Source organism: Bufo gargarizans, unplaced genomic scaffold (genome assembly GCF_014858855.1).
Source record: "Bufo gargarizans isolate SCDJY-AF-19 unplaced genomic scaffold, ASM1485885v1 original_scaffold_1345_pilon, whole genome shotgun sequence".
NCBI lineage: Eukaryota > Metazoa > Chordata > Amphibia > Anura > Bufonidae > Bufo > Bufo gargarizans.
The window spans coordinates 282,869-306,915 of record NW_025334318.1 but is presented as its reverse complement, the minus strand read 5'-3'; the positions used below and the strand labels follow the sequence as shown (position 1 = coordinate 306,915).

Genomic DNA, 24,047 nt, shown 5'->3' with positions numbered 1-24,047 from the left:
AAAACAACAGACTGACGAGTGGTTGCTGCCGGTGAGCCTCAAGCCCGGCCTGATGTGTCCGATAATGGGCGAAATCTCGTTGCAGCTCTGGGAATAGCCGGTTTGACGCACATCCCTTGCCTGGCGCATGTGCTGAATTTGGTGGTGCAGAAGTTCATTCACAACTACCCCGACATGTCAGAGCTGCTGCATAAAGTGCGGGCCGTCTGTTCGCGCTTCCGGCGTTCACATCCTGCCGCTGCTCGCCTGTCTGCGCTACAGTGTAACTTCGGCCTTCCCGCTCACCGCCTCATATGCGACGTGCCCACCAGGTGGAACTCCACCTTGCACATGCTGGACAGACTGTGCGAGCAGCAGCAGGCCATAGTGGAGTTTCAGCTGCAGCACGCATGGGTCAGTCGCACTGCGGAACAGCACCACTTCACCACCAATGACTGGGCCTCCATGCGAGACCTGTGTGCCCTGTTGGGCTGTTTCGAGTACTCCACCAACATGGCCAGTGGCGATGGCGCCGTTATCAGCGTTACAATACCACTTCTATGTCTCCTTGAGAAAACACTTAGGGCGATGATGGAAGAGGAGGTTGCCCAGGAGGAGGAGGAGGAAGAGGGGTAATTTTTAGCACTTTCAGGCCAGTCTCTTAGAAGTGACTCAGAGGGAGGTTTTTTGCAACAGCAGAGGCCAGGTACAAATGTGGCCAGCCAGGGCCCACTACTGGAGGACGAGGAGGACGAGGATGAGGAGGAGGAGGTGGAGGAGGATGAGGATGAGGATGAAGCATGGTCACAGCGGGGTGGCACCCAACGCAGCTCGGGTCCATCACTGGTGCGTGGCTGGGGGGAAACGCAGGACGATGACTATACGCCTCCCACAGAGGACAGCTTGTCCTTACCTCTGGGTAGCCTGGCACACATGAGCGACTACATGCTGCAGTGCCTGCGCAACGACAGCAGAGTTGCCCACATTTTAACGTGTGCGGACTACTGGGTTGCCACCCTGCTGGATCCACGCTACAAAGACAATGTGCCCACCTTACTTCCTGCACTGGAGCGTGATAGGAAGATGCGCGAGTACAAGCGCACGTTGGTAGACGCGCTACTGAGAGCATTCCCAAATGTCACAGGGGAACAAGTGGAAGCCCAAGGCCAAGGCAGAGGAGGAGCAAGAGGTCGCCAAGGCAGCTGTGTCACGGCCAGCTCCTCTGAGCGCAGGGTTAGCATGGCAGAGATGTGGAAAAGTTTTGTCAACACGCCACAGCTAACTGCACCACCACCTGATACGCAACGTGTTAGCAGGAGGCAACATTTCACTAACATGGTGGAACAGTACGTGTGCACACCCCTCCACGTACTGACTGATGGTTCGGCCCCATTCAACTTCTGGGTCTCTAAATTGTCCACGTGGCCAGAGCTAGCCTTTTAAGCCTTGGAGGTGCTGGCCTGCCCGACGGCCAGCGTTTTGTCTGAACGTGTATTCAGCACGGCAGGAGGCGTCATTACAGACAAACGCAGCCGCCTGTCTACAGCCAATGTGGACAAGCTGACGTTCATAAAAATGAACCAGGCATGGATCCCACAGGACCTGTCCATCCCTTGTGCATATTAGACATTAACTACCTCCCCTTAACCATATATTATTGTACTCCAGGGCACTTCCTCATTCAATCCTATTTTTATTTTCATTTTACCATTATATTGCGGGGCAACCCAAAGTTGAATGAACCTCTCCTCTGTCTGGGTGCTGGGGCCTAAATATATGACAATGGACTGTTCCAGTGTTGGGTGACGTGAAGCATGATTCTCTGCTATGATATGAAGACTGATTCTCTGCTGACATGAAGCCAGATTCTCTGTTACGGGACCTCTCTCCTCTGCCTGGGTGCCACTGCCTGGGCCTAAATATCTGACAATGGACTGTTCCAGTATTGGGTGACGTGAAGCATGATTCTCTGCTATGACATGAAGACTGATTCTCTGCTGACATGAAGCCAGATTCTCTGTTACAGGACCTCTCTCCTCTGCCTGGGTGCCTGGGCCTAAATATCTGACAATGGACTGTTCCAGTGTTGGGTGACGTGAAGCATGATTCTCTGCTATGATATGAAGACTAATTCTCTGCTGACATGAAGCCAGATTCTCTGTTACGGGACCTCTCTCCTCTGCCTGGGCCTAAATATCTGACAATGGACTGTTCCAGTGTTGGGTGACGTGAAGCATGATTCTCTGCTATGATATGAAGACTGATTCTCTGCTGACATGAAGCCAGATTCTCTGTTATGGGACCTCTCTCCTCTGCCTTGGTGCCGGGGCCTAAATATATGACAATGGACTGTTACAGTGGTGGGTGACGTGAAGCCAGATTCTCTGCTATGGGACCTCTCTCCAATTGATATTGGTTAATTTTTATTTATTTTATTTTTATTTTTATTTATTTCACTATCCATTTGTTTGCAGGGGATTTACCTACATGTTGCTGCCTTTTGCAGCCCTCTAGCCCTTTCCTGGGCTGTTTTACAGCCTTTTTAGTGTTTAAAGTTCGGGTCCCCATTGACTTCAATGGGGTTCGGGTTCGGAACGAAGTTCGGGTCGGGTTCGGATCCCGAACCTGAACATTTCTGGGAAGTTCGGCCGAACTTCTTGAACCCGAACATCCAGGTGTTCGCTCAACTCTACACAGTATGCCTGTTATGTCACAGACTTGCCACAGATTTTCACAGTGGATTTCAATTTCAACCTAGGATGCAAGGAACAAAATCAGTGGGCAAACCATGGCAAAACTTGCCTCAGAATCTGCATGTAACATATGAACATCTTTCTATGTATACCTTGTGGTTTTGTTGTGGAATAAGGGTCCACATGATGGAAATTTCATGCAGAAATCCAGTGCGTATTCTGATTCTGTTCGGGGCCAACAGAAAAATATGTCATAGCCCTATAGAGGAGCTGTCACCTCTCCTGACATGTCTGTTTTAGTAACTACTTGCATTCCCCATGCAATAGCAATTTTGGAGCATCTATTGTTACGGCTCTGTGATGTGCCATTCCTTTATTATTCCTCCTAGGAGTATATGAATTAATTGCTGGAAGTCTGCAATGGAGTCCGACTGGGCATTTACAGTTGGAGGGTTTCCTTGCACAATTTGACACTGGCAGCACTAATGGATAGTGTCAGACTGTGCAGGGACACACTCCCAACTGGCAATACCCAGTTTGACTTTATTGTAGACTCCTGGAGCCATAATGTTTTTATGTTCCTTTTCACATAGCCATATGAGGGCCTGTTTTTGAAGGAGATATTGTACTTTCTAAAGGCACCATTTAATATTGCATAAGATGTAGTGGGAAGCTAGAAAAAATTCCAACTGGGGTGGAATTGGAAAAAATATGTAATTCCACCACAGTTTTATGGGTTTTGTTTTTACTGCGTTCTCTATGTGGTAAACCTGAGCTGCGCCCTTAAAGGGATTCTGTCACCTCCCCTCAGCCAAAAAACGATTTAAAAGCAGCCATGCAGCACAGCTTACCTGGATTAAGCTGTGCTCTTTTATCTTGAAATCCGTCCAGCAGTTACTGCAAAAAACGACTTTGATCGATATGTAAATGTGTCCTGAAGGCGGCCAGCGATTTCTTTCCCCACCCTCCCTTCAGGAAAGAAATAAGTATTTGTTGGGGCGAATTAGGTATTATTATATTAAGTAAAGCTTTACTGAATTTATACATTTTCACTGAGCAAAAACAAATAGTTATTTCTTTCCTGAAGGGAGGGTGGGGAAAGAAATCGCTGGCCGTCTTCACTGTGGCAGGCAGACTGGAGAAAGCGCAGGGTGCAGCAGCCGATCGGCAATCCTCTGCGCTTCCTACCAGGCTGACTGAGGGAAAGAGCTAACATCGGACGTCACTGGGCTCGGCGCATACCCAGTGACGAAGATGAAGCTGCCGCCCTCAGTCTCCTGATGATCACACAGGCGCAGCCCTCAGTGGGTACTGCGCCTGTGCGAGACTTCGTTCGGCGTGAGGGAGGGGGAGGAGAGGGAGGGGAGGCTGTGGCAGGCTGGGGGCGGCGGTTAGAAAGTACAAGGAAGGCGGGCTGGGCACTGAAAGAGGGGCGGTACTGGGCTCACTAAGAAGAAAAAAAAACGCCCCTCTGGGCACCTTCAGGACACATTTACATATCGATCAAAGTCGTTTTTTGCAGTAACTGCTGGACGGATTTCAAGATAAAAGAGCACAGCTTAATCCAGGTAAGCTGTGCTGCATGGCTGCTTTTAAATCGTTTTTTGGCTGAGGGGAGGTGACAGAATCCCTTTAACTCTCTGGGTCAGTCTAATTACAGCGATACCACATTTGTATTGTTTTTCCTGTGCTTAAAAAAATAAAAAAATAATTTAAATTGAATTGCTTTTTCTTTTCATAGCCATATTCTGACCCCCATAACTTTTTTATATTTATGTCTAAGGAGCTGTGTTAGAGCTCATTTTGTTTTGAAGGGCAGTCTGTAGTTTTCATAATATAATATCATTTTGGGGTGTGTATGATCTTGTTAACAACTTTTCATTCAATTTTTGGGATAGAAAAAGCGAAGAAAAAAAATTGCAAAATTGCCATTTTTATTTTTTTGTTATGACATTCACGGTATGGGATAAACACTTATATATTTGAATTGTTCAAGTTTTTTGGGATGTATCAGTGCATTATTTATTTCTATAGTTTATTTTTGTTATGTGGAAAAGAAATGACTTTTTAAAATTTTTAAGCCCCTCTAAGGGACCTGAACATGTATCATTAGATCACTTCTCCCATAGACTACTCTGATTTATGCAGTATATTCTAATGTAGCAGTGCCACCTGCAGACCTCCATAGGAATATAACTCGCAGAGGCTCTAGCCTATCATCACCAATGAACAGCTTTCCCAATCTCAGCGCATCGCTCCTATGGAAAACCACCTTAGATGCTGTGGTCTCAACTAACCACGGCATCTGATCCGTTAAATATTGCTGATTGCAGACAGTAGCCCTGGGTGTCTGCTGTGTAAAACAGCAGAAAACCGGTGGTTATGGCACCTGCTCGCCTCTTGAACAGGCGCCATGTTTAAAGTTACGACATTTACCAATCACATTTAACATTCTGCTCTTTTTTATTTTTATTATTTTTTATTTTCTTCCAAGTAGTTACAAAACGGAAAAAAAAGGGACACTTACAGACATATATAATAAATGTTAATACAATCCTAACACAATAATGCACAATAACATTAAGTCCAGATCTGTAAATTCTAACCTGTTATATTTAATCCAACCCCCCCTTTTTTTCCCCCTCTCCCCACCCCCCTTCCTTTCTTGGCTGCAGTCGCTGATACCCAGAACCCCACGCCCCCCCCCCGACCCGTCCGCGAGCTCAACCTAGTGCAATCCAATTGTAATACTCCAAAACAAGGAATGGACAGTCCACCTTAATTCTGAAACCAATAACGTATTCACATACCTCCCCTCCTCTTTAACTAATGTCTGCTGCCTTCATTCTGGAAAAGGAAGAAACAAGGTATAACTCTCGATTTCTCGTAAAATACTTTGTTCCTGAGCACTGGGTGAATTTGTGTGACCATGAAACACTAAAATAGAGATAATATATTTTAAATATTCCTGTATCAGTCATGTAGAAAATATGTCAATAAATTAGAAGTGGCCAAGTGGTGATGTGGTGATTTATCCTTGTCTTATTCATATTTGAATGTGGTTGTATATTTAGAGGACCTTTCACCTTAAAAGACATTGTGAACTAAGTATCCTGGCATATACAGCGGCACCCAGGGATCTCACTGCACTTACTATTATCCCTGGACGCGCTCCGTTCTCCTGTTATGTCCTCCGGTATCTTCGTTCAGTAAGTTATAGTAGGCGGTGTCTGCCCTTGTTCTGCTGGGCGTCTCCTCCTCCTAGGCTGTAGCGCTGGCCGATCGCAGCGCACAGCTCACAGTCTGAGAGTTTTTTTTCTCCCAGGCTGTGAGCTCTGCGCTGCGATTGGCCAGCGCTACAGCCTAGGAGGAGGAGACGCCCAGCAGAACAAGGGCAAACTCCGCCTACTATAACCTAGAGTCCTAAGTCTCCGCCTACTATAACTTACTGAGCGAAGATACCGGAGGGCATAACAGGAGAACGGAGCGGTGCCCAGGGATAATAGTAAGTGCAGTGAGATCCCTGGGAGCCGCTGTATATGCCAGGATACTTAGTTCACAATGTTTTTCAAGGTGAAAGGTCCTCTTTAACACAACTCTGGTATAAATTACATGCAACTTTTATGTTGGACATCTTCTATGACATTGTGATAATACTTACTATGAAATTGAAATTAACAGGAACCACCAAAGAAAGCTGTAATTGGACTTTTGGACATCTATGGCTTTGAGGTTTTTGAAACAAACAGGTAAGTTGCTAACTCCACTTAAATTCTGTAGTTTTGTTAAATTATTGGTGCTCTAATAATATCTTAATTTTTTCTTATTTAACTATATTTACCTTTTTTTATTCTTAGATTTTAACACTACATTTTGTAAAACACTACATATTGTAAAAATGTACAGTTAGCCATCTATATTTTTAGTTGGTTTATGTTCTGCTAGGGCACCACTATGTCATTTGCAAGTGGCTCACTGTGGGAGACAAAATTGTATACAACAACCCCAAAAACTCCAAAATGGTCAGCATGTTTTTTTTTTTTCTGATAGGTTCCCTATCTATAAGGCCTCTTTCACACTTGCGTTGTCCGGATCCGGCGTGTACTCCACTTGCCGGAGGTACACGCCGGATCCGGAAAAACGCAAGTGTACTGAAAGCATTTGAAGACGGATCCGTCTTCAAAATGCTTTCAGTGTTACTATGACAGCCAGGACGCTATTAAACTCCTGGTTGCCATAGTAGTAGTGGGGAGCAGGGGGAGCGGTATACTTACAGTCCGCGCGGCTCCCGGGGCGCTCCAGAATGACGTCAGAGCGCCCCATGCGCATGGATGACGTGCCATGCGATCACGTCATCCATGCGCCTGGGGCGCCCTGACGTCACTCTGGAGCGCCCCGGGAGCCGCACGGACGGTAAGTATGCTGCTCCCCCTGCTCCCCACTACTACTATGGCAACCAGGACTTTAATAGCGTCCTGGCTGCCATAGTAACACTGAAAGCATTTTCAGTATCCGGCAATGCGCCGAAACGACGTTTAGCTTAAGGCCGGATCCGGATCAATGCCTTTCAATCGGCATTAATTCCGGATCCGGCCTTGCGGCAAGTCTTCAGGATTTTTGGCCGGAGCAAAAAGCGCAGCATGATGCGGTATTTTCTCTGGCCAAAAAACGTTCCGTTCCGGAACTGAAGACATCCTGATGCATCCTGAACGGATTTCACTCCATTCAGAATGCATTAGGATAATCCTGATCAGGATTCTTCCGGCATAGAGCCCCGACGACGGAACTCTATGCCGGATCCGGACAACGCAAGTGTGAAAGGGCCCTAATTTCATTGTAAGTCACGGAGAAGGTCACGCTGTCGTGTAGTCTTAAAGGGGTTGTGAAAGAATGGGAGTGGGGCTTTGTCAATCCTCACATTTGGCCAGACCTGTAAAGGAAAGATTACTTACCTTATTGCTGGCGCTGGCTCCCTGCTCCTTCTTCTCCAGGGCGGCAATGCTCCATTGGGCTCTCTCAATGTCAACATCTGGTTTGAAATCGCTGCAGCCAATCACTGGCTGTGGCAGTGACTAGTTCCACTTAAATCATGTGACAAATGATTACATGGTGCAAGTGAATTCGGTTTCTGCCATGGGCAGTGATTGGCTGCACTGATGTCAAACCGGACATTCTTTCCTTCACAGGTCCACCCCTCCCCCCATTCTTGCATAAACCCTTTAAGTCATACAGTTAAAATATGATGTTATTATTTCTACTTTTATTGCTAATAGTAAATATATATATATATATATATATTATATATATTTTAATTTCATTGTAATACTGTATCAATTTCTCCAGCTTTGAGCAGTTCTGCATTAATTACTGCAATGAAAAACTGCAGCAGCTCTTCATTGATATGACACTAAAGGCAGAGCAAGAAGAATATGAAACAGAGGGAATTGAGGTACTGTACAATATCTGCATATTTTTGGGGAATATTTGTTATAGCAATAGTAGCAATTCTTTCTAAATTATGTTCTGTAAGAAGGTACCTGGAATCATCGTGGATGAAAGGTATGTGTCATCCAGGTTCCTGGCCTCGGTGAAGTAAGAGCCAGTATTTTATGTGTCAGCAGCAGCTGTTGCCAATTGACACCTTGAGATTTAGCATGGCTGTCATAGCTGTTCCGGGACAGCTCTTACTGGGAGTAGTCAAAGTGCTGGGTGGGTGACTACTCCCCATGTTCCAGGCCGGGTTTTGCCAGGCATAAAAACCAGCCAGCATTGTCAGGTGTGGTGGATTTCCCTCCCTCTGACAGTGGAGCTCAGGAGTCTGTGCGCTGTGAACTGAGGGCTGTGCTGTGATTTGAGGTTTGAGCCTGGCTGGAGGACTCAGGCCCCTCTAAAGGTGAACAGGCCGCCTATGGACTTGATGAGGCTGAACTGCTAAACAGGGTGTGAATTAACACCCAGGAGAAAAGGTGACTTTTATTGTTTATGGACTTTCCTTGTGTGTGAACAGACACCAAACCACCTGCGTTTTGTGATACACCTTATCAGCATTTTGTTATACACCAATGTGTTAATAAACACCGCTGTTTGATTTAAGAACTGTGTACTTTGCCTCTATACTGCATCCGCTAGTCCTAACTACCAGAGCGAATCCCCACAGATCCCAAATTGTTGTAGTGGTCTTCTGGAAATGTATACTATATGATTTCAGGTTTGCATATTTTTGCTTATGTTCCTTCAGTGCAGCTGCAGTCTGATCATATAATCCACAACTGGAGCTCACAGATAATTATTGTCTGCCTCATTTTATTTATTTATTTATTTTTATAACCAAAGGCATAAAATTTATATTGTTACATACATGGAAAATAAAGGACGCATGAGTTAAATTATACACGTCTCCATGTTAAGCAAGGAGCTATCTATCTCAATTAACTGTCTCTTAACAAAGAAATCCACCTGTAAATTACGGTGTTAATTATAATCAACTTGAATGCCTTATGCAAAAAAGGGTCAAAATATATATAGAGATGTGCGAGGAAGTTCCCTTGAACTCAAGTGAAATGATAGTTCTCCAAATTTACTTTGTCACAAATTGATGAATATCATGGCTTCTAGTAAAATTCTGCCATGGTTCCCAGATCCTATCATATCTGGCCGCGCACGCTCTTGTAATTGATCCCAGTTCCTCCATGTGACGAAACCAACCTCGCCACTGTGTTTTGGAGGGGGCTGGTTGCCAGCCTCCTGCCTCAGGTTTATGGCCCATACAAACTTTAAAGAAGACAGGCCGGCCGCACAGCTTAAATCTGTCTTTGGAATTGTATTTTGTTATGTGAGGGTACCCAGATGGCTAGTTTAATTGTATTTGTGTGGTCTGAGTGCCATTCGCCTAATGATATGCACTCAGACTTGAGCTATCTGGGGATATGTTAAATGTCTGTGGTTGCTGGGAGGGTGTGACATTGTGTGTTTAAATGGTGATTTCTGTCCTGAGAGATAATTGGATTATTCCTCGGTTGTCTCTGGGGCAGAGAGGAGGAAACCATGATGCATTGTGGGGATGTGTTGTATCTGTTCTGTGTGTCACAGTCTCCATTCTGGTCCCCTGGGGGCGTGTCCACCAGATGGGGGCCTGCATAAATACAGGCGGGTAACCCTCAATAAAGTGTTCCTGTTTTATCCTTCATCATGTTGAGACTGGTGTTTGGATAACTGATCAAACTGGGGGATTGCTATACGCTGAAGATTTGCTATACTCCCCCTGCATAACTACTAGCTCTTGTAAGAGCTGTTCCTGATCTCTGGTTTTAGGAGAGGTTCACCCACTGGAGCCTGGAGCCTTGTAGTAGGTCCAGCGTGGGTGGAGGACGGTGAGACCCCAACCAAGCTACGGCGGTTCGTGGGGTCTGCAGTGCGTACGGTGTCAAGTGGAGTGCTTGGAGTCCTCGGAAAGCACTAGGAGCATCTAGCAACGGAGGTACTCAGTCGGGGTGCCAGGTGTTCCGTTACACTCCAGCCTGGCTAACTGACCCACCTTCTGCATCCAATGTGTCAAAGCGCCTTTGTTTGTCTCCAATATAGTGGTATCATGCTTTTAGCAATTAGAATCATCTGTTTCTAGAGAGTGACATTGACAGGCAGTACATTTAGAAATAGTAGTTGTGGTGTCAAGGACGGAGATCTCGGACATACTTTGTCTATTACCATTTTCACTTTGATCCAAAATGGTTTTATCAAGGTGTATTCCCATCATATGTTCCTGATTCCCTTTGGCATCTCCAGCATGATGCGGGTATAAGGGGGTTCATAGCGTGTAAGACCACTGGAGTTTTGTACCATTTACTAACTACTTTGTATGAAGACTCGTGCATAGTAATACATCTAGATGGCCCACATGAGTTTTTGTATATGTTTAAAATATCATCTTTAGAAAGCTTGATATTTAGTTCTCTTTCCCACGCGTCAATATATGCGGGAGTCTGACCCTCTAGATCAGTGGTTCTCAACCTGGGGGTCGATCGGCCCTTTCTGGGGGGTCGCCTGCGGCTTCCTATTGTGGGTCGCCCGCACAACGGCAGCGGCCCCTTATCCTCGCTCACAGGAAGTGATGTCCTATCACTGCCTGTGCTTGAAGGAGCCTGACGTCTGGACGGGTAAGTCGGGCCGCCTGTCTGCTGAGGTCCGAGTTTTTTCGTTAATGACACCGCCGCTGAGCACCACTGCCATCAATGATTTAATTGAGCCTGGCTGAGCCTGGCTAATTTTATTTTAATTATTTGGCTGAGCAAGGCTTAATTTATTTGGGGGGACATGAAGCACCGCTGATTTATTTATTTGGGGGACCCTGAGCACTTCTGATTTATTTATTTGGGGGGACATGAAGCACCGCTGATTTATTTATTTGGGGGACCCTGAGCACTTCTGATTTATTTATTTAAGCCTTAAATAAATAAATCAGAAGTGCTCAGGGTCCCCCAAATAAATAAATCAGCGGTGCTTCATGTCCCCCCAAATAAATAAATCAGAAGTGCTCAGGGTCCCCCAAATAAATAAATCAGCGGTGCTTCAGGTCTGCTTAAATTTTAAGCAGACCTGAAGCACCGCTGATTTATTTATTTGGGGGACCCTGAGCCCTTCTGATTTATTTATTTGGGGGACCCTGAGCACCATTGATTTATTTATTTGGGGGAAACCTGATGCACCACTGATTTATTTATTTGGGGGACCCTGAGCACCATTGATTTATTTATTTGGGGGAAACCTGATGCACCACTGATTTATTTATTTGGGGGACCCTGAGCACCGCTGATTTATTTATTTGGGGGAGACCTGAAGCCCCGCTGATTTATTTATTTGGGGGACCCTGAGCACTTCTGATTTATTTATTTGGGGGGGACTTGAAGCACCACTGATTTATTTATTTGAGGGGTACCCAACATTTTGTCTTTGTGATTAATTACTCTGCTTTAATTATGTTCAATTTGTAGCAATAAAAATACATCCTGCATATCAGATATTTACATTACAATTCATAACAGTAGCAAAATTAGTTATGACGTAGCAAGGAAAAAAATGTAATGGTTGGGGGTCACCACAACATGAGGAACTATATTAAAGGGTCACGGCTTTAGAAAGGTTGAGAACCACTGCTCTAGATGTTTTGTTTGTATTTTGCAGATGTTGGAAATCAGTTTCGGTATGGTTGCTGTGTGTGCAGCTAATCTTTCGAGATCATGATTTCTCTTTCTAACATGTGTGTCATAACTTTTACTGGTATATTTTTAAAGTTGAATAAAAACTGGGAATAAGTCTGCGGATCAATCTTAATCTGTGAAATTTTGGACTGTAAAACATCTAATTCTGGAAAAGTACCATCCACCAGCATATCACCCACCTTGTATCTATTTAGTATCCTCTGGTTGCCAGTCCCAGTGGTTTTGAAGGGCCTGTTTAGGCCCAAAAAATCACCCAAACTGAGAAGCGGGGAGGGATGTTCCCAAAGGGTTAGAAGGAAGTTGTGAACCTGTCAAGAAGGAAGTTGTGAACCATATTGAGAGAGGGGCCTTCGTACGTATAATTTGTATGAAGGGAATTTATACCAATCTAATATCCTAGTCAAATGTACTTGTATAGATTTACTATGTCCGTGAAGCCTATACCACCCAAGTTTTTGGGTTTACTCACAATGGACAGGGCCACTCTACACATTCCTTCTAATTCTACTTTGTCAACATTGATTCGCTCATCTCTAATTATGATTCTGAATACAGTTTATTATGATGTTCAGCTGAATATCTGTAGGAATGGAGCTCACGGGCAGATGTGGCTAATAAGCAGCAGCACGTGTATGCAGTCTCCATTACCACAGACCCACATTACCACAGTCTGTCTTGTCCATCCTCTCTGCACCTTATGTCTCCTCATGCACTCCATTCCTTCAGAGATTCAGCTGAAGATCTTCTCATCTGTATTCAGGATCATAATCCCTGAGAAGTAGGAGAGGAGGATGAGGCAGCTCTTTACGTCAGTGTTGTGAAGTAACTTGTCCTCCTGTATGATAAGGACAGGCTTTGTGTGCACTAATAGGACAGCGACCATTTTGTTTCTCCTAATCATTGCTCCCTAGACAAAACGAGCCATTATAACTAATGAAAGGTATTTGGGAATATATTTATAATAAAGTAATTTTTACTTAATTCCATTTTCTTAATTCCCGGAGAACCCCTTTAAAGTACAGTTTGCAGCTATATGATATTTGATATGGACAAAAGTTAATAAATGTGTTCATTCTTAACAGTGGGAACCCGTGCAGTATTTTGACAACAAAATTATTTGTGACTTAATTGAAGAGAAGCACAAGGGAATCATCGCTATAATGGTAATATATAACACTTTAGTCTCTAATCCTGCTGACAATTCCTCCTGTTCCTCCATTATACAAAAAGTAATCACGAGCCTGTAATCAAGCTCTGCGGTCCCATGAAGCTGAGATTAGTACTTGTAGAACTTCTATGAAATAATGAGGGATGTTGTGACCCACATTGTCTGTTACTAAGCAGGAGTTAGAATGTGCTCATCATATCTTGTCGTAAGGGCTCCTAAATATCAAATTCAGACTTTTACAACAAAACATTTGTTGATATTTTATAAAATATTGGTGATTATATGAAAAAACAAAATATTTATTTAATAATGTATTTATCTCCTTAACCCCTGCATGCATTTGGACGTAACTTTGCATCCAAATTGCAAGTAATTTACTGCATTTGGACGTACAGTCACGTCCAATCTGCTTACCGGATCTGTGACACTGGGGAAGCCGGCAAGGGACCAATCAGTGTGGTCTCTGCAGACTAACCAATCTGAGCGTTTCATTGAGAAAATGCCAGTTTTAGACTGTGATCTCCACGCTGGAGATTGAAGCCTGAAATCAGGCATGACTGCCACTGTGCCCCCTGATAATTTCAGTGCCTCCAGATGCCCCATTGTCGTTCATATGCCCCCATTGTTTCTGATGCCTTCAGCCGCATTTTCTTCTGTGCCGGCTGTAATGGCAGCTGCTCAGGAACAAAGCCACTGCCATCAGCAGAGAGTGTCAGCTGTAATTTACAGCTGACACACTGCTGCTACGGCCGAAATCTGTGCTGGCACCGATCTCGGCCGTTTAACGCTATAGATGCCGCGGTCAGTAGCCGCCCACGGCATCCATGTGGTTGAGAGGGAGGGAGCCCACTCTCTCTTCCATTGGGTCACCGCTTCTGCAATGGCAGCGGCTAGGGATGAGCGATCTTTAAGATCCAGTGGGCCTGATGGCTATACAGTGCATTGCAATAGTCATCTATTGCAATACTCTGTATTACACTTGCACTAAGCCTGATCAGACCCTCAGGGTCTGATCAGCCTTAGGTACATGGCAGTCTGGACGCCTTTGTAAGACGTCACGTTGCCATGGCAACCATCGGCCGCTGTTAGGGATGAGCGAATAGATTCGCATAAAACTTTGTTCTAATACTGTACAGAGCAGGAGCTCCATACAGTATTAGAATGTATTGGCTATGAAGTTATTGCTTATAACTTCGGCTCATCGGAGCCAAAACATTCTAATACTGTACGGAGCTCCTGCTCCATACAGTATTAGAACGAAGTTCTATGCGAATCGACTTTGGATGTTTAATCCGAAGTCTATTCGCTTATCCCTAACAGTGGCCGATAGTTGCCAAAAAAAAAGTGTAAATAAAAAAAATATTTATAAATAAAAATTTCAATTTAAATTGTCTTTTCTCATATCCGTTCATATATGTCATTAAAAAATGAAAACAAAAATAAAAGTACACATAATTGGTATCATCGCGTCCGTAATTACCTTATCTATAAAAGTATCATGTTGATAATCCCGCGTGGTTAGATAGAAATAATAAACTAAATCAATTAATAAAAGGTAAGTATTATTAATAAGAAAAACACATGGCAAGATGAGGCAATTAGTAGTCAATGACTAAATGTAAATAAACATTCTTAAGCCTCTACGTGTGTAGGGTTCATATGTAGACCAAATCAAGGTTGCCTGACACATGTCATCGTGTAGCCCTTGCCTGAAGATGACCTACAGCAGTGAAGAAAAATGGCTGGGTTGTTATGGAAACCTGGAGTAAAACTGTGTGTATGTGGAGACTAAGGGCCATGCGAGCTTCTATTGGCTGATAAGGGACATGTGACCGTGTGTATGGCAGTTGGGATATGAAGAGAAAGACTTGCAGGCTTGTATTGGCTACTGCAGGTCATTTCTTGGGGAATATCCTGTCCTAGAGAGCTGTGACTCCTACAAGATTTATTTTCAGGTAGCAAGGGATGTGTATACCAAGTTTCATTGAAATCGATGGTTGCGTTTTTGAGTGATCACAGAACATACATACATATGTCCTTTATATAGATTTCTATATAGGGAAATTTACCAACAGGGCAAACATAAAAAAAGTAGCCCCTCCCGGATTGTGGCCGGATCTCTGCCGTACCCCATTGTAGTTGATGGGGGTGGCGGGCATTCAGTCTGCATCCAGCAGCGCCGGATCCAGTGAATTCCGGCAGGCTGTTCTCAGCTGGAACAGCCTGCCGGAATCACTTACACTGTTGTCAAAGTAGCCTAATACAGCCCCACATACCTCTTACATCCAGTGATATCTCCTTTGATGTAGATGTTCTCTTTCTTTATCTTCTCAATTCAGACCAGACTGCCATGATGATTTCTTTCAGCCATCTCTTTTCTCTGCAGAGTTTGACAGACATCTTAGTTTCATACTTTTCTATCATCATCCCACCTTCTCAACATCCCATTATGCACCCCCAAAACTATACTGCATAAAATGATAAACCCCATAAAAATACAAATTACACACAGATAGCGCCCCCTTCAATAATTATTGGAACACAATGCTCCAAAAAATAACTGCACCCAGCAAATAGTGTCCCTGACACTAATAGTATAACCATAATGTCCCCCAAAAATAACTGTGCTAAGCTGATACTGTGCCAGGGTGCCCCCACAGTAATAGTGCTCCCACAAATCCCAACAATAGTGATAATTCTGTGCCAGAGTGTACTTAGTAGCAATAGTGCTCCTACAGTGCCCCCAACAGTAATTGTGCCCCAGAAGTAATAATGTTCCCATAGTCTCCCAGTTGTAATAAAGCCCACCATAATGCCCCTGGTAGTAATAATTCTATTTATTGTGTGCGCCAGTGCAAAAAATGCCCCGTTGTGTCAGTAAAAAAGTTAAATAAAATCTCTTAGTGCCCTCAGTAGAGCCAATGTTCCCAGAATGCCCTCATGTGTTCCAATGACCTGTACTGCGTGCCACTAGAAAATACACTTAGTGCCCCCAGTTGAGCTTAGGTGCCCATAGTGCCCCTATAATTTGTGACAGTATAAAATACTCCCCCATATTATGGCAGTATATAGGACCCCCATAGTGCTTCCCCTCTTCTCCATAGTGGCCCCCCATATTGTGCCAGTATATAGGGCTCCCATAGTGCTTCCCCCTCTTCTCCATAGTGCCCCCCATATTTTGGCAGTATATAGGGCCCCCATAGTGCTTCCCCTCTTCTCCATAGTGGCCCCCCATATTTTGCCAGTAAATAGGGCTCCCATAGTGCTTCCCCTCTTCTCCATAGTGGCCCCCATAGTGCTTCCCCTCTTCTCCATAGTGCCTCTCCATATTGTGCCTGTTCATAGGGCCCCCACCCCCCTTCTTGCCACAGTATACTATAAATAATAAAAACAATAAACACATATACTTACCTTATGCTGCTGTCAGTGAAGGGGTAAGGGAGACGCCTTTCCCCTGCTCCTCCGAACTGTTCATCTGTATCGCTGTCCTGAGGACGGTGATACAAATAAATTTGGAGATGAGCTCTTCCACAATGGTAGCGCTCATCTCCACTCCTGCTGCCTCTGGACAGAAAGGGCCCCCCTCCGGCCCTTAGCCCTGCTGACGGCGCCCCCCTCTTCTGTCCTGAGGGAAGCGCCCCGTGCGGTCGCACCCCTCGCCCGCCTCTTGAAACGGCCCTGTTTCTATATTAGCCAATATCTTTGCAGCAGTGTATATGACTAGATCTCCAAGATCTCCAATATGTGGAGACTGTCAGGGCATGCTGAGAGTTGTAGTTTCATAACAGCCAGAGAGTGAGTACCACAGCTCTAGGTGGTGTATACCAATGTACAGTATAGCAAGTACTATATGTCCCTGTACATACCAGTGCTTTATACATTCATGACCTGTCAGATCCGTATTGGAAGGTTTACCCTAGGATGATATCTAACAGGCTATGGTTTATCTGTTGCAGTAGATTTGTATCCAGCTCAGGTTGGATAATAAATGTGGAGCAGAGATAGACACTTACTTTGAGACAGCATTATACACCAGAATTATGGTGCAATTTTGACGCAAAAGCCACATCTTAGGCCATGTTCCCTTTCACACAAAAACACACTAATTTGCTAAGTTCCATCACCTTTTTGAGCAGGACAAAAAATGTCAGAAACCCTAGTTGCATCAAATTGTACAAAAAGTGCAGATTGTAGGAGCAGATAAGTTAGTAAATCTAGGCCATTGAGTATGTTGCCTCTGCTTCTGTTGTAGGATGAAGAATGTTTGCGTCCCGGGGAAGCCACTGATCTTAGCTTTCTAGCAAAGCTGGAAGAAAAGGTTGGAGATCACCCTCACTTTACGACGTAAGCACAAGATCTTTGGTCTTCAGGATTATATTATTATCTAGAGGTATAAAAACTTTTAGTAAAAGCATGTTAACAAAAATTGTTCACAGAAAAGACAACATATAAGAAACATATAAGACCTCACAGACTACAATGCATTTATAGAATACTGTATGTACAGTTGGTGTTAACCTACAGTAGATGGCTTATTTCCTCATATGCACTAAAATAGAAAAAAACATAGCACTGTCTCCTACGTCAACTCTACTACCGCACCATGTCATGGTGACCTGTCTTGTGCCATCTAGTTTTCTTTCATTGACTGATTGAAGACAGAAATGGCTTTCATTAGTTTTATTCTACATGTACAGTAGCAGCTTTTTGTGTAGTACTGCTGAGATACTTGATCATCTGATGTGTACTTCACAGCCGCAAACTTGCCGGCCCTGGAGCCAGGATTTCAATAGACTGGGTAGATTTCCAGTTAATCCACTATGCGGGAGAAGTTACATATTGTGCTGTAGGTAAGCAAGACGCGGTATTGATTTCCATAAGTGTAGCAAAAATTACATTTTAAAAAATATCTATTTTTTTTTTCCTTTTTTACTGATTTGTGTGCACTTAGTTGTGAGAAAGTTATTTCTTAGACTATTGATAAAAAATGAGTATTCATAGACTTCACCACTTCACATTCTAGAACCTGTTTGGCACTTCTCAAATAGCCTTCAATGCCACAATCCCGGCTGCTGCTAAACATCAATCAAAATTATTATTTTTATGTCTATGGCAGACAAAATTACAATAGTAAGAAGAGTCTGAGGTAAAAGAATCAGGGATAGTTAAGATATATAATTGAGAATAATACATATTCAAGCAAGCAATTATTATACATCTATAAGGTAGCAAACAGATGAAAAATGTTGGTTTTTCTTAGTATGTTCTTAACTACATGTATCCCAAAACCAATGACCATTGGGGTTCTGGGGGCTGCCCAACATGAATGACCGCTTTATCCCTTTTTCTGATCCTTCTATTCTCATGAGTTCCTTAGTTTTTTCCCCCTTCTTATTTTTTCTATAAAGCCCCTTGTGTTTGCTCTGGTGTCTTTTATGAAGGTTGTAAAGGTTACAGTTGATGTCTCTACAGCTATGAATGCTTAAAAAACATATACCGGTATATATATTATTTATAATATAATTTTGTCATGTTTTGCTATTTTATTGCAATTCTAGGTTAGCTGATATTATGGCTCCTGCAAGTTTTATATATTGGGTGTAGATATGGGATATACAGTAGTGCTGCCTCCAGGAAAAATTTTGCAGACACAGAACTCCCCTTTACTGGGGAGAAGTGGTGCGCCCTATCCAGCCACACAGGTTATACACCCCTGCCAGTAACCATACCAGGCTACAGCACTACATCTCAGACGTTATCCCCACACTGACCAGCAGTGCCCGCCTATCATGTTCCTGTTAGAAAGCTCCATTCCAGCTGTCCCACACAGTAGCAACTGGCCAAGTCAACCAGTGCCTAAGGTGAAATGGTTTATTTATTTATTTAGGGGTTATGCCCTGAGTCATGTAAAAAAATTAAAATTTAAAACAGACATCACATAGTACATGACAATACCTTTCTAACAAAGCTACAACCAGCTCTGTAGCTCACATGTACCCAGAGATCTCCCCATTCATTTATTTCTTCCAATTGCTCTTCTAGATCCTCTTTAGGCTAGCAGCTCAGGTGGGGGTGTGCTTTCCGTTACATCTCTCTCTCTCTCTCTCTCTCTCTCTATTACAGCTCAAAATGTCATTTCTGCTATTGCTTTCTCCCTGGTGGTAGTTGAAAAATGGAACTGAACATGTGTGACCAACTCAGTAGATGGACGTGCACGTTACTATACAGATGAAACACCAGGGGGCACCATTATATCGAAGATATTATCTAAAAACTGAAAGAAAGTCTATTACCAGTGACCTCCCTATCCAACCATTTGCATAGCTGTAGTTCACATGATTGAAAAGCTTAGGTTGATCTGAGGCTCTGTTACTGAGTTATGATACTTTTCCCTAATATGCCAATTATGTTTTTGGTGCAACAAACATGTCACCGCTGCTGTTACTGCATCGAAGCTCTGCTTGTATTTTTGGCCAGCCGTGCCACTTCTTTATTGACAGGGCTAGGCAGTGGCAAAGTAGTGAGGGACGGACTGGCCACCGAAAGGAGTGAAGCTTGGATGCAGTGACAGCAACGGTGACACACTTGTTGCACCAAAAACATAATTTGCATATTAGGAAAAAGTATTATAACGCGGAAGCAGAGCCTTGGATCAGCAAAAGAAAAACAGTGCTTTGGTCAGGTGAACGACAGCTATGTGTCTATGCATGGCTATGAATAGCAAGGTCGCAGGTGACAGACTCCCTTGAATTACAAAACTACTAGTTTTAATATTTAATGGTGGCACAATCCCTTAAAACTTTGATCCTATTCTATGGATGCCACCTAATTATAGTTATTTCTCTAGCAGTTTGTTTTCTGGTGTTTGATGTTGTTTGACTGTTTTTGCTATTGACTTTCTTCTTATGTTCCCCTCTGGACTTCTACGGTACTATAGTACTATAATACCGCCGCCAAACCATGACTAGTATGACATTGTAACATGGGAATACCCTACAGTAAAGAACAAATCCCTGTAAGGAGGTTAAAGGGTGAAAACCAGGGAACCCCTGATTTAGCCAACGCAAATTGGATGTAGGCTTGGGGGACCGACTGCTGCTAGCATTAGTGTAACAACCCCTAAGGCCTTTAGGTATTGTGTCACTATTTCCTTATGCATACAAAATTGGTGTAAATGCTAAGAAACACATGTTGTATTAAGTATTGTCATCATCTGAGGCTTAAAAGGAGTGGTGCAGGGGGTTCACACTGATGACCTATTCCCTGGATAACTCATCTATATCAAATCAGCAGGGGTCTGATTTCCAGCATCCCCGCCAATTAGCTGTTTGAAGAGGAGGTGGCACTTGTGTGAACGCTGCTTCCTCTTCAATATTACACTGCATGTCGTCTAGCTTGCAGAAGCAGCAGCAGCGGCGCAGTGTAATTACAAGAGTTGATTCCATTAATGAATGGGAAGGAGCGCTCGCATAAGCGCCGTCTCCTCTTCAAACAGCTGATCGGCAGGGGTGCCAGGAGTCGAACCCCCACTGATCTAATATTGATGACCTATGCTGTGGATAGGTCATCAATATAAACCCTTGTACAAACCCCTTAGTCCTCAATATTTGCTGTATTATTGGTAATTAGTTGTTAATAGCTTTGCAGAACCTCTTGCTTTTTATTTCAGAGTTAAAATATTTATTTCATTTTTTTATTTAGGATTTTTGGAGAAAAATAATGACTTGCTTTACAGGAATCTCAAGGAGGTAAGCAGGCATATACATAGTTATACTATGTAGCATACTATTAGCATGATCATAGTAGTTGTAAAAATGTAAATTTACATACTTTACAATATTCTTTATTAAGCCTTAAGTGGTCTCTCAAGTTACACTATTAGATGGTTCCAGGACAACCATTGTAAGTTGAAACTATTGTAACTTGAGGCCACAACTCTATGGAAAACTAGTAATTGGTTCCAAAGCCCCTAAATGTCATCCCAAGATAAGAGAAATTAAGATTTATGAAAAATAAGCAGATAAAGAGTGATACAGCAAGTCCTTTAAATATAACAGTTATGAATAGCTGCTGGAATCTGTAAATCACTTTTTATGATGAGGACAGGAGATTATTCAGGGCCTGTATAGTGCACAGTATATCAGAAGAATAAATTGGAGCCGCTGTTACCTGACCTCCCACAGTACAGGACATGTAGTACCACACTGTATTGTAAATAGGACCTTTTAGACAATCAATACAGGTTCTTTACTGAGGCCAAATGTATCTTGAGGGATCACTGTATATTTAAAATGCATTTGGATTCAGATCCATTCATTTTTTTTGTGATATTGTTATATTGCAGTCTTGTGCTAAAATAAAAAAATAAAAAAAATTCCCCATCATTCTGCACGTAACACCCCATAATTACAAAGGAAAAACAGAATATTCAAAATCTTTGCTTATCCACATAAGTATTCAGACCGTTTACTCAGTACTTAGTTGCAGCACCTTTAGCAGTGATTACAGCCTCCAATCTTTTTGGGTATGCCAAAGGTTTGCACACCTGGATTTGGGTATTTTCTGCCATTCTTCTTTACAGAGCCTCGCAAGCTCTGTCAGGTTGGATGGGAACCATCAGTGGACAGCTTAGCTGTGTGCTTAGGGCGTTTTGTCAGAAGGTAAGCCTTTGGACACTCTACATCAGGTTTTCATTCAGAAAATCTCTGTATTTTTCTCCATTCAGCTTTCCCTCAACTCTGATTTCTCTCTGTTTATCTTCCACTGAAAAACAACCAAGAGCATGATGCTGCCACCACCATGCTTCACTGTAGGGAGTATTGGGCAGTGCCTGGTTTCCTCCAACATAACGCTTAAAATTCAGGCCAAAACAAAAAGTTCAATCTAGGTTTCATCAAGCAAGAGAATCTTGTTTCTCCCAGTCTGAAAGTCCTTTAGGTGCTTTTTTTTTTTTTTTTACTAAGGATAGGCTACTATCTGGCCGCTCTGCCATAAAGCCCAGATTGGTGAAATGCTGCAGTGATTGTTGACCTTTTGGAAGTTTCTCCCATCTGCACACAGGATCTTTGGAGCTCAGCCAGAGTGACTATTGTGCTCTTGTCTCCACACAGTCCTGTCTCTGAGCTCTACAGGCAGTAGTTTCCTCCTCATGGCTTGGTGTCATGCCCCACTCTGACCATATGCGGAGGTCAGCCAGGATAGCAGCACGAGTTTAGTGATTGCTTTGGAGCCGTGCTGGATCCGCCTCTCTCAGGTGCACTGGGTGGGGTCTTTAGGTTAAATAGCACACTGCCCAGTGCCCTGAGCGGATTATACTGTTCATTCTGTCTGGGAAGTTTGGAGAGAAGGTTGGCTGTCTGTTCCTGCTCTCAGAGATAAGTGTCATTGCTTGTTCGGTTGTTTGTGTCTTCTTGTCCATCCAGGTTCTGTGCGAGCAGACTGCTCCTATCTCCCTACTTCACCATCTTAGGGAGTTCAGGGTTTTTGTTAGCCCAGGCTGGAGGACACTAGTACACCTACCTTCAAGGTCTACTGTGGGCTGAGCAGTGCAGGGAAAGAGGTCAGGGATAAGCTAGGAGGTGACCCTTTCCCTGTCTCTCGTCCAGAGCCTGGTTGGTGTGTTATCTTTGATACTAAGTGTACGTCCGCCGTGACATTATAATCCGCCACACTGTGACGGCCATTGCTTAGCGCTTTTGTGATGGCGTCAATTGATGCACTGGTTGACCGCATGCGGGGTTTATCCCTAGAGGTTGCGGATCTGCGTAGTTCGGTAACACAGTGTCAGAAGGTGCTGGCAACAGGTACAGGTCAAATTTTTGGGGAGCCTAAAGTCGCTCTTCCTGAGAAATTTGCAGGGGGTACTGATGATTTTTTTCGCTTCAAAGAATCATGTAAGTTGTACTTTAGATTGTGCCCATTTTCTTCAGGTAATGAAGATCAGAGGGTGGGTATCATCATGTCACGCGCAATCCTGGGCTTTTTCTCTGCTGCCCGGTTCTCTGGCCCTCCGGTCGGTGGAGGAATTTTTTTAAAGCCTTGGGATTGATTTACGATGACCCAGATCGAGTTTCGATGGCAGAATCAAAATTACGTAACTTACTACAGGGTAAACATACTGCTGAGGTTTACTGCACAGAGTTTAGGAGGTGGGCTACTGAGTCGAGGTGGAACGACCCCGCGTTACGTAGTCAGTTTTGTCAGGGGTTATCTGAAAGGTTGAAAGATGCCCTGGCTTTTCATGAATACCCAGATACTTTGGAGAATGCAATGTCTTTGGCTATACGCTTGGATAGACGTATCAGAGAGAGGTGTAAGGGTCCCTCGGTGCAGGGGATTCCTCCCGCGTGTGGTTTTGTTTCACCAGCTGCCCAGGGTGATATTGCTTGTTACTCTGGGGTAGGGGAGGAACCCATGCAGTTAGGTCAGATTTCTGGCCATTCTGATAGTAGAGACTTTCGAAAAGTGCACAATCTATGTTTCTATTGTGGGAAGAAGGGTCATTTTATTTTTCTTGTCCTTATGTTAAACCACAGGTAGAAGAGAAAAAGAAAAAGGAAAAAAAAACCTCCCCTCATACTTGGTTGTATGAATGGTGTGGTGGAGCAGACGGGTATGCAAGCTCCCTGCAGTTCCCGTTTTCTCCTTTCAGCTATGGTGGCGCTAGAGTCTAGAAATGTGTTTGTTGATGTTTTCCTTGATTGTGGTGCTGGGGTGAATTTAATTGACTTTCTTTTTCTTCAGGACCTGGGACTAAGTACTTGCACGTTAGAGAACGAGATTCCTGTTTTTGCAATTGATTCTTCCCCTCTTTCTCAAAGGAGCCTTACTCACATTGTTCATGGTATTCATTTAAGGGTGGGTGATTCACATGCTGAGATTATTTCTTGTTTTGTCATGAAGGATTTGTCAGCGCCAATAGTGTTGGGGTTGCCATGGTTGTCTAGACATAACCCAATTATAGACTGGCAAGCAAGACAAATCATTGGTTGG

At 43.6% G+C, this 24,047-nt stretch overlaps 1 protein-coding gene across 1 annotated transcript in view; it reads left to right on the top strand.

The window, feature by feature from the left end:
- The window catches only part of MYO1H (myosin IH), a 157,396-nt gene that overhangs the window by 27,129 nt on the left and 106,220 nt on the right, over positions 1-24,047 (top strand). Inside the window, exons 10-15 of the mRNA XM_044273928.1 lie at positions 6,354-6,421; positions 8,016-8,121; positions 12,970-13,050; positions 17,308-17,399; positions 17,811-17,905; positions 20,757-20,803. Of these exons, the coding sequence (XP_044129863.1) occupies positions 6,354-6,421; positions 8,016-8,121; positions 12,970-13,050; positions 17,308-17,399; positions 17,811-17,905; positions 20,757-20,803 (489 nt within the window). The remainder of the gene's footprint in view (positions 1-6,353; positions 6,422-8,015; positions 8,122-12,969; positions 13,051-17,307; positions 17,400-17,810; positions 17,906-20,756; positions 20,804-24,047) is intronic.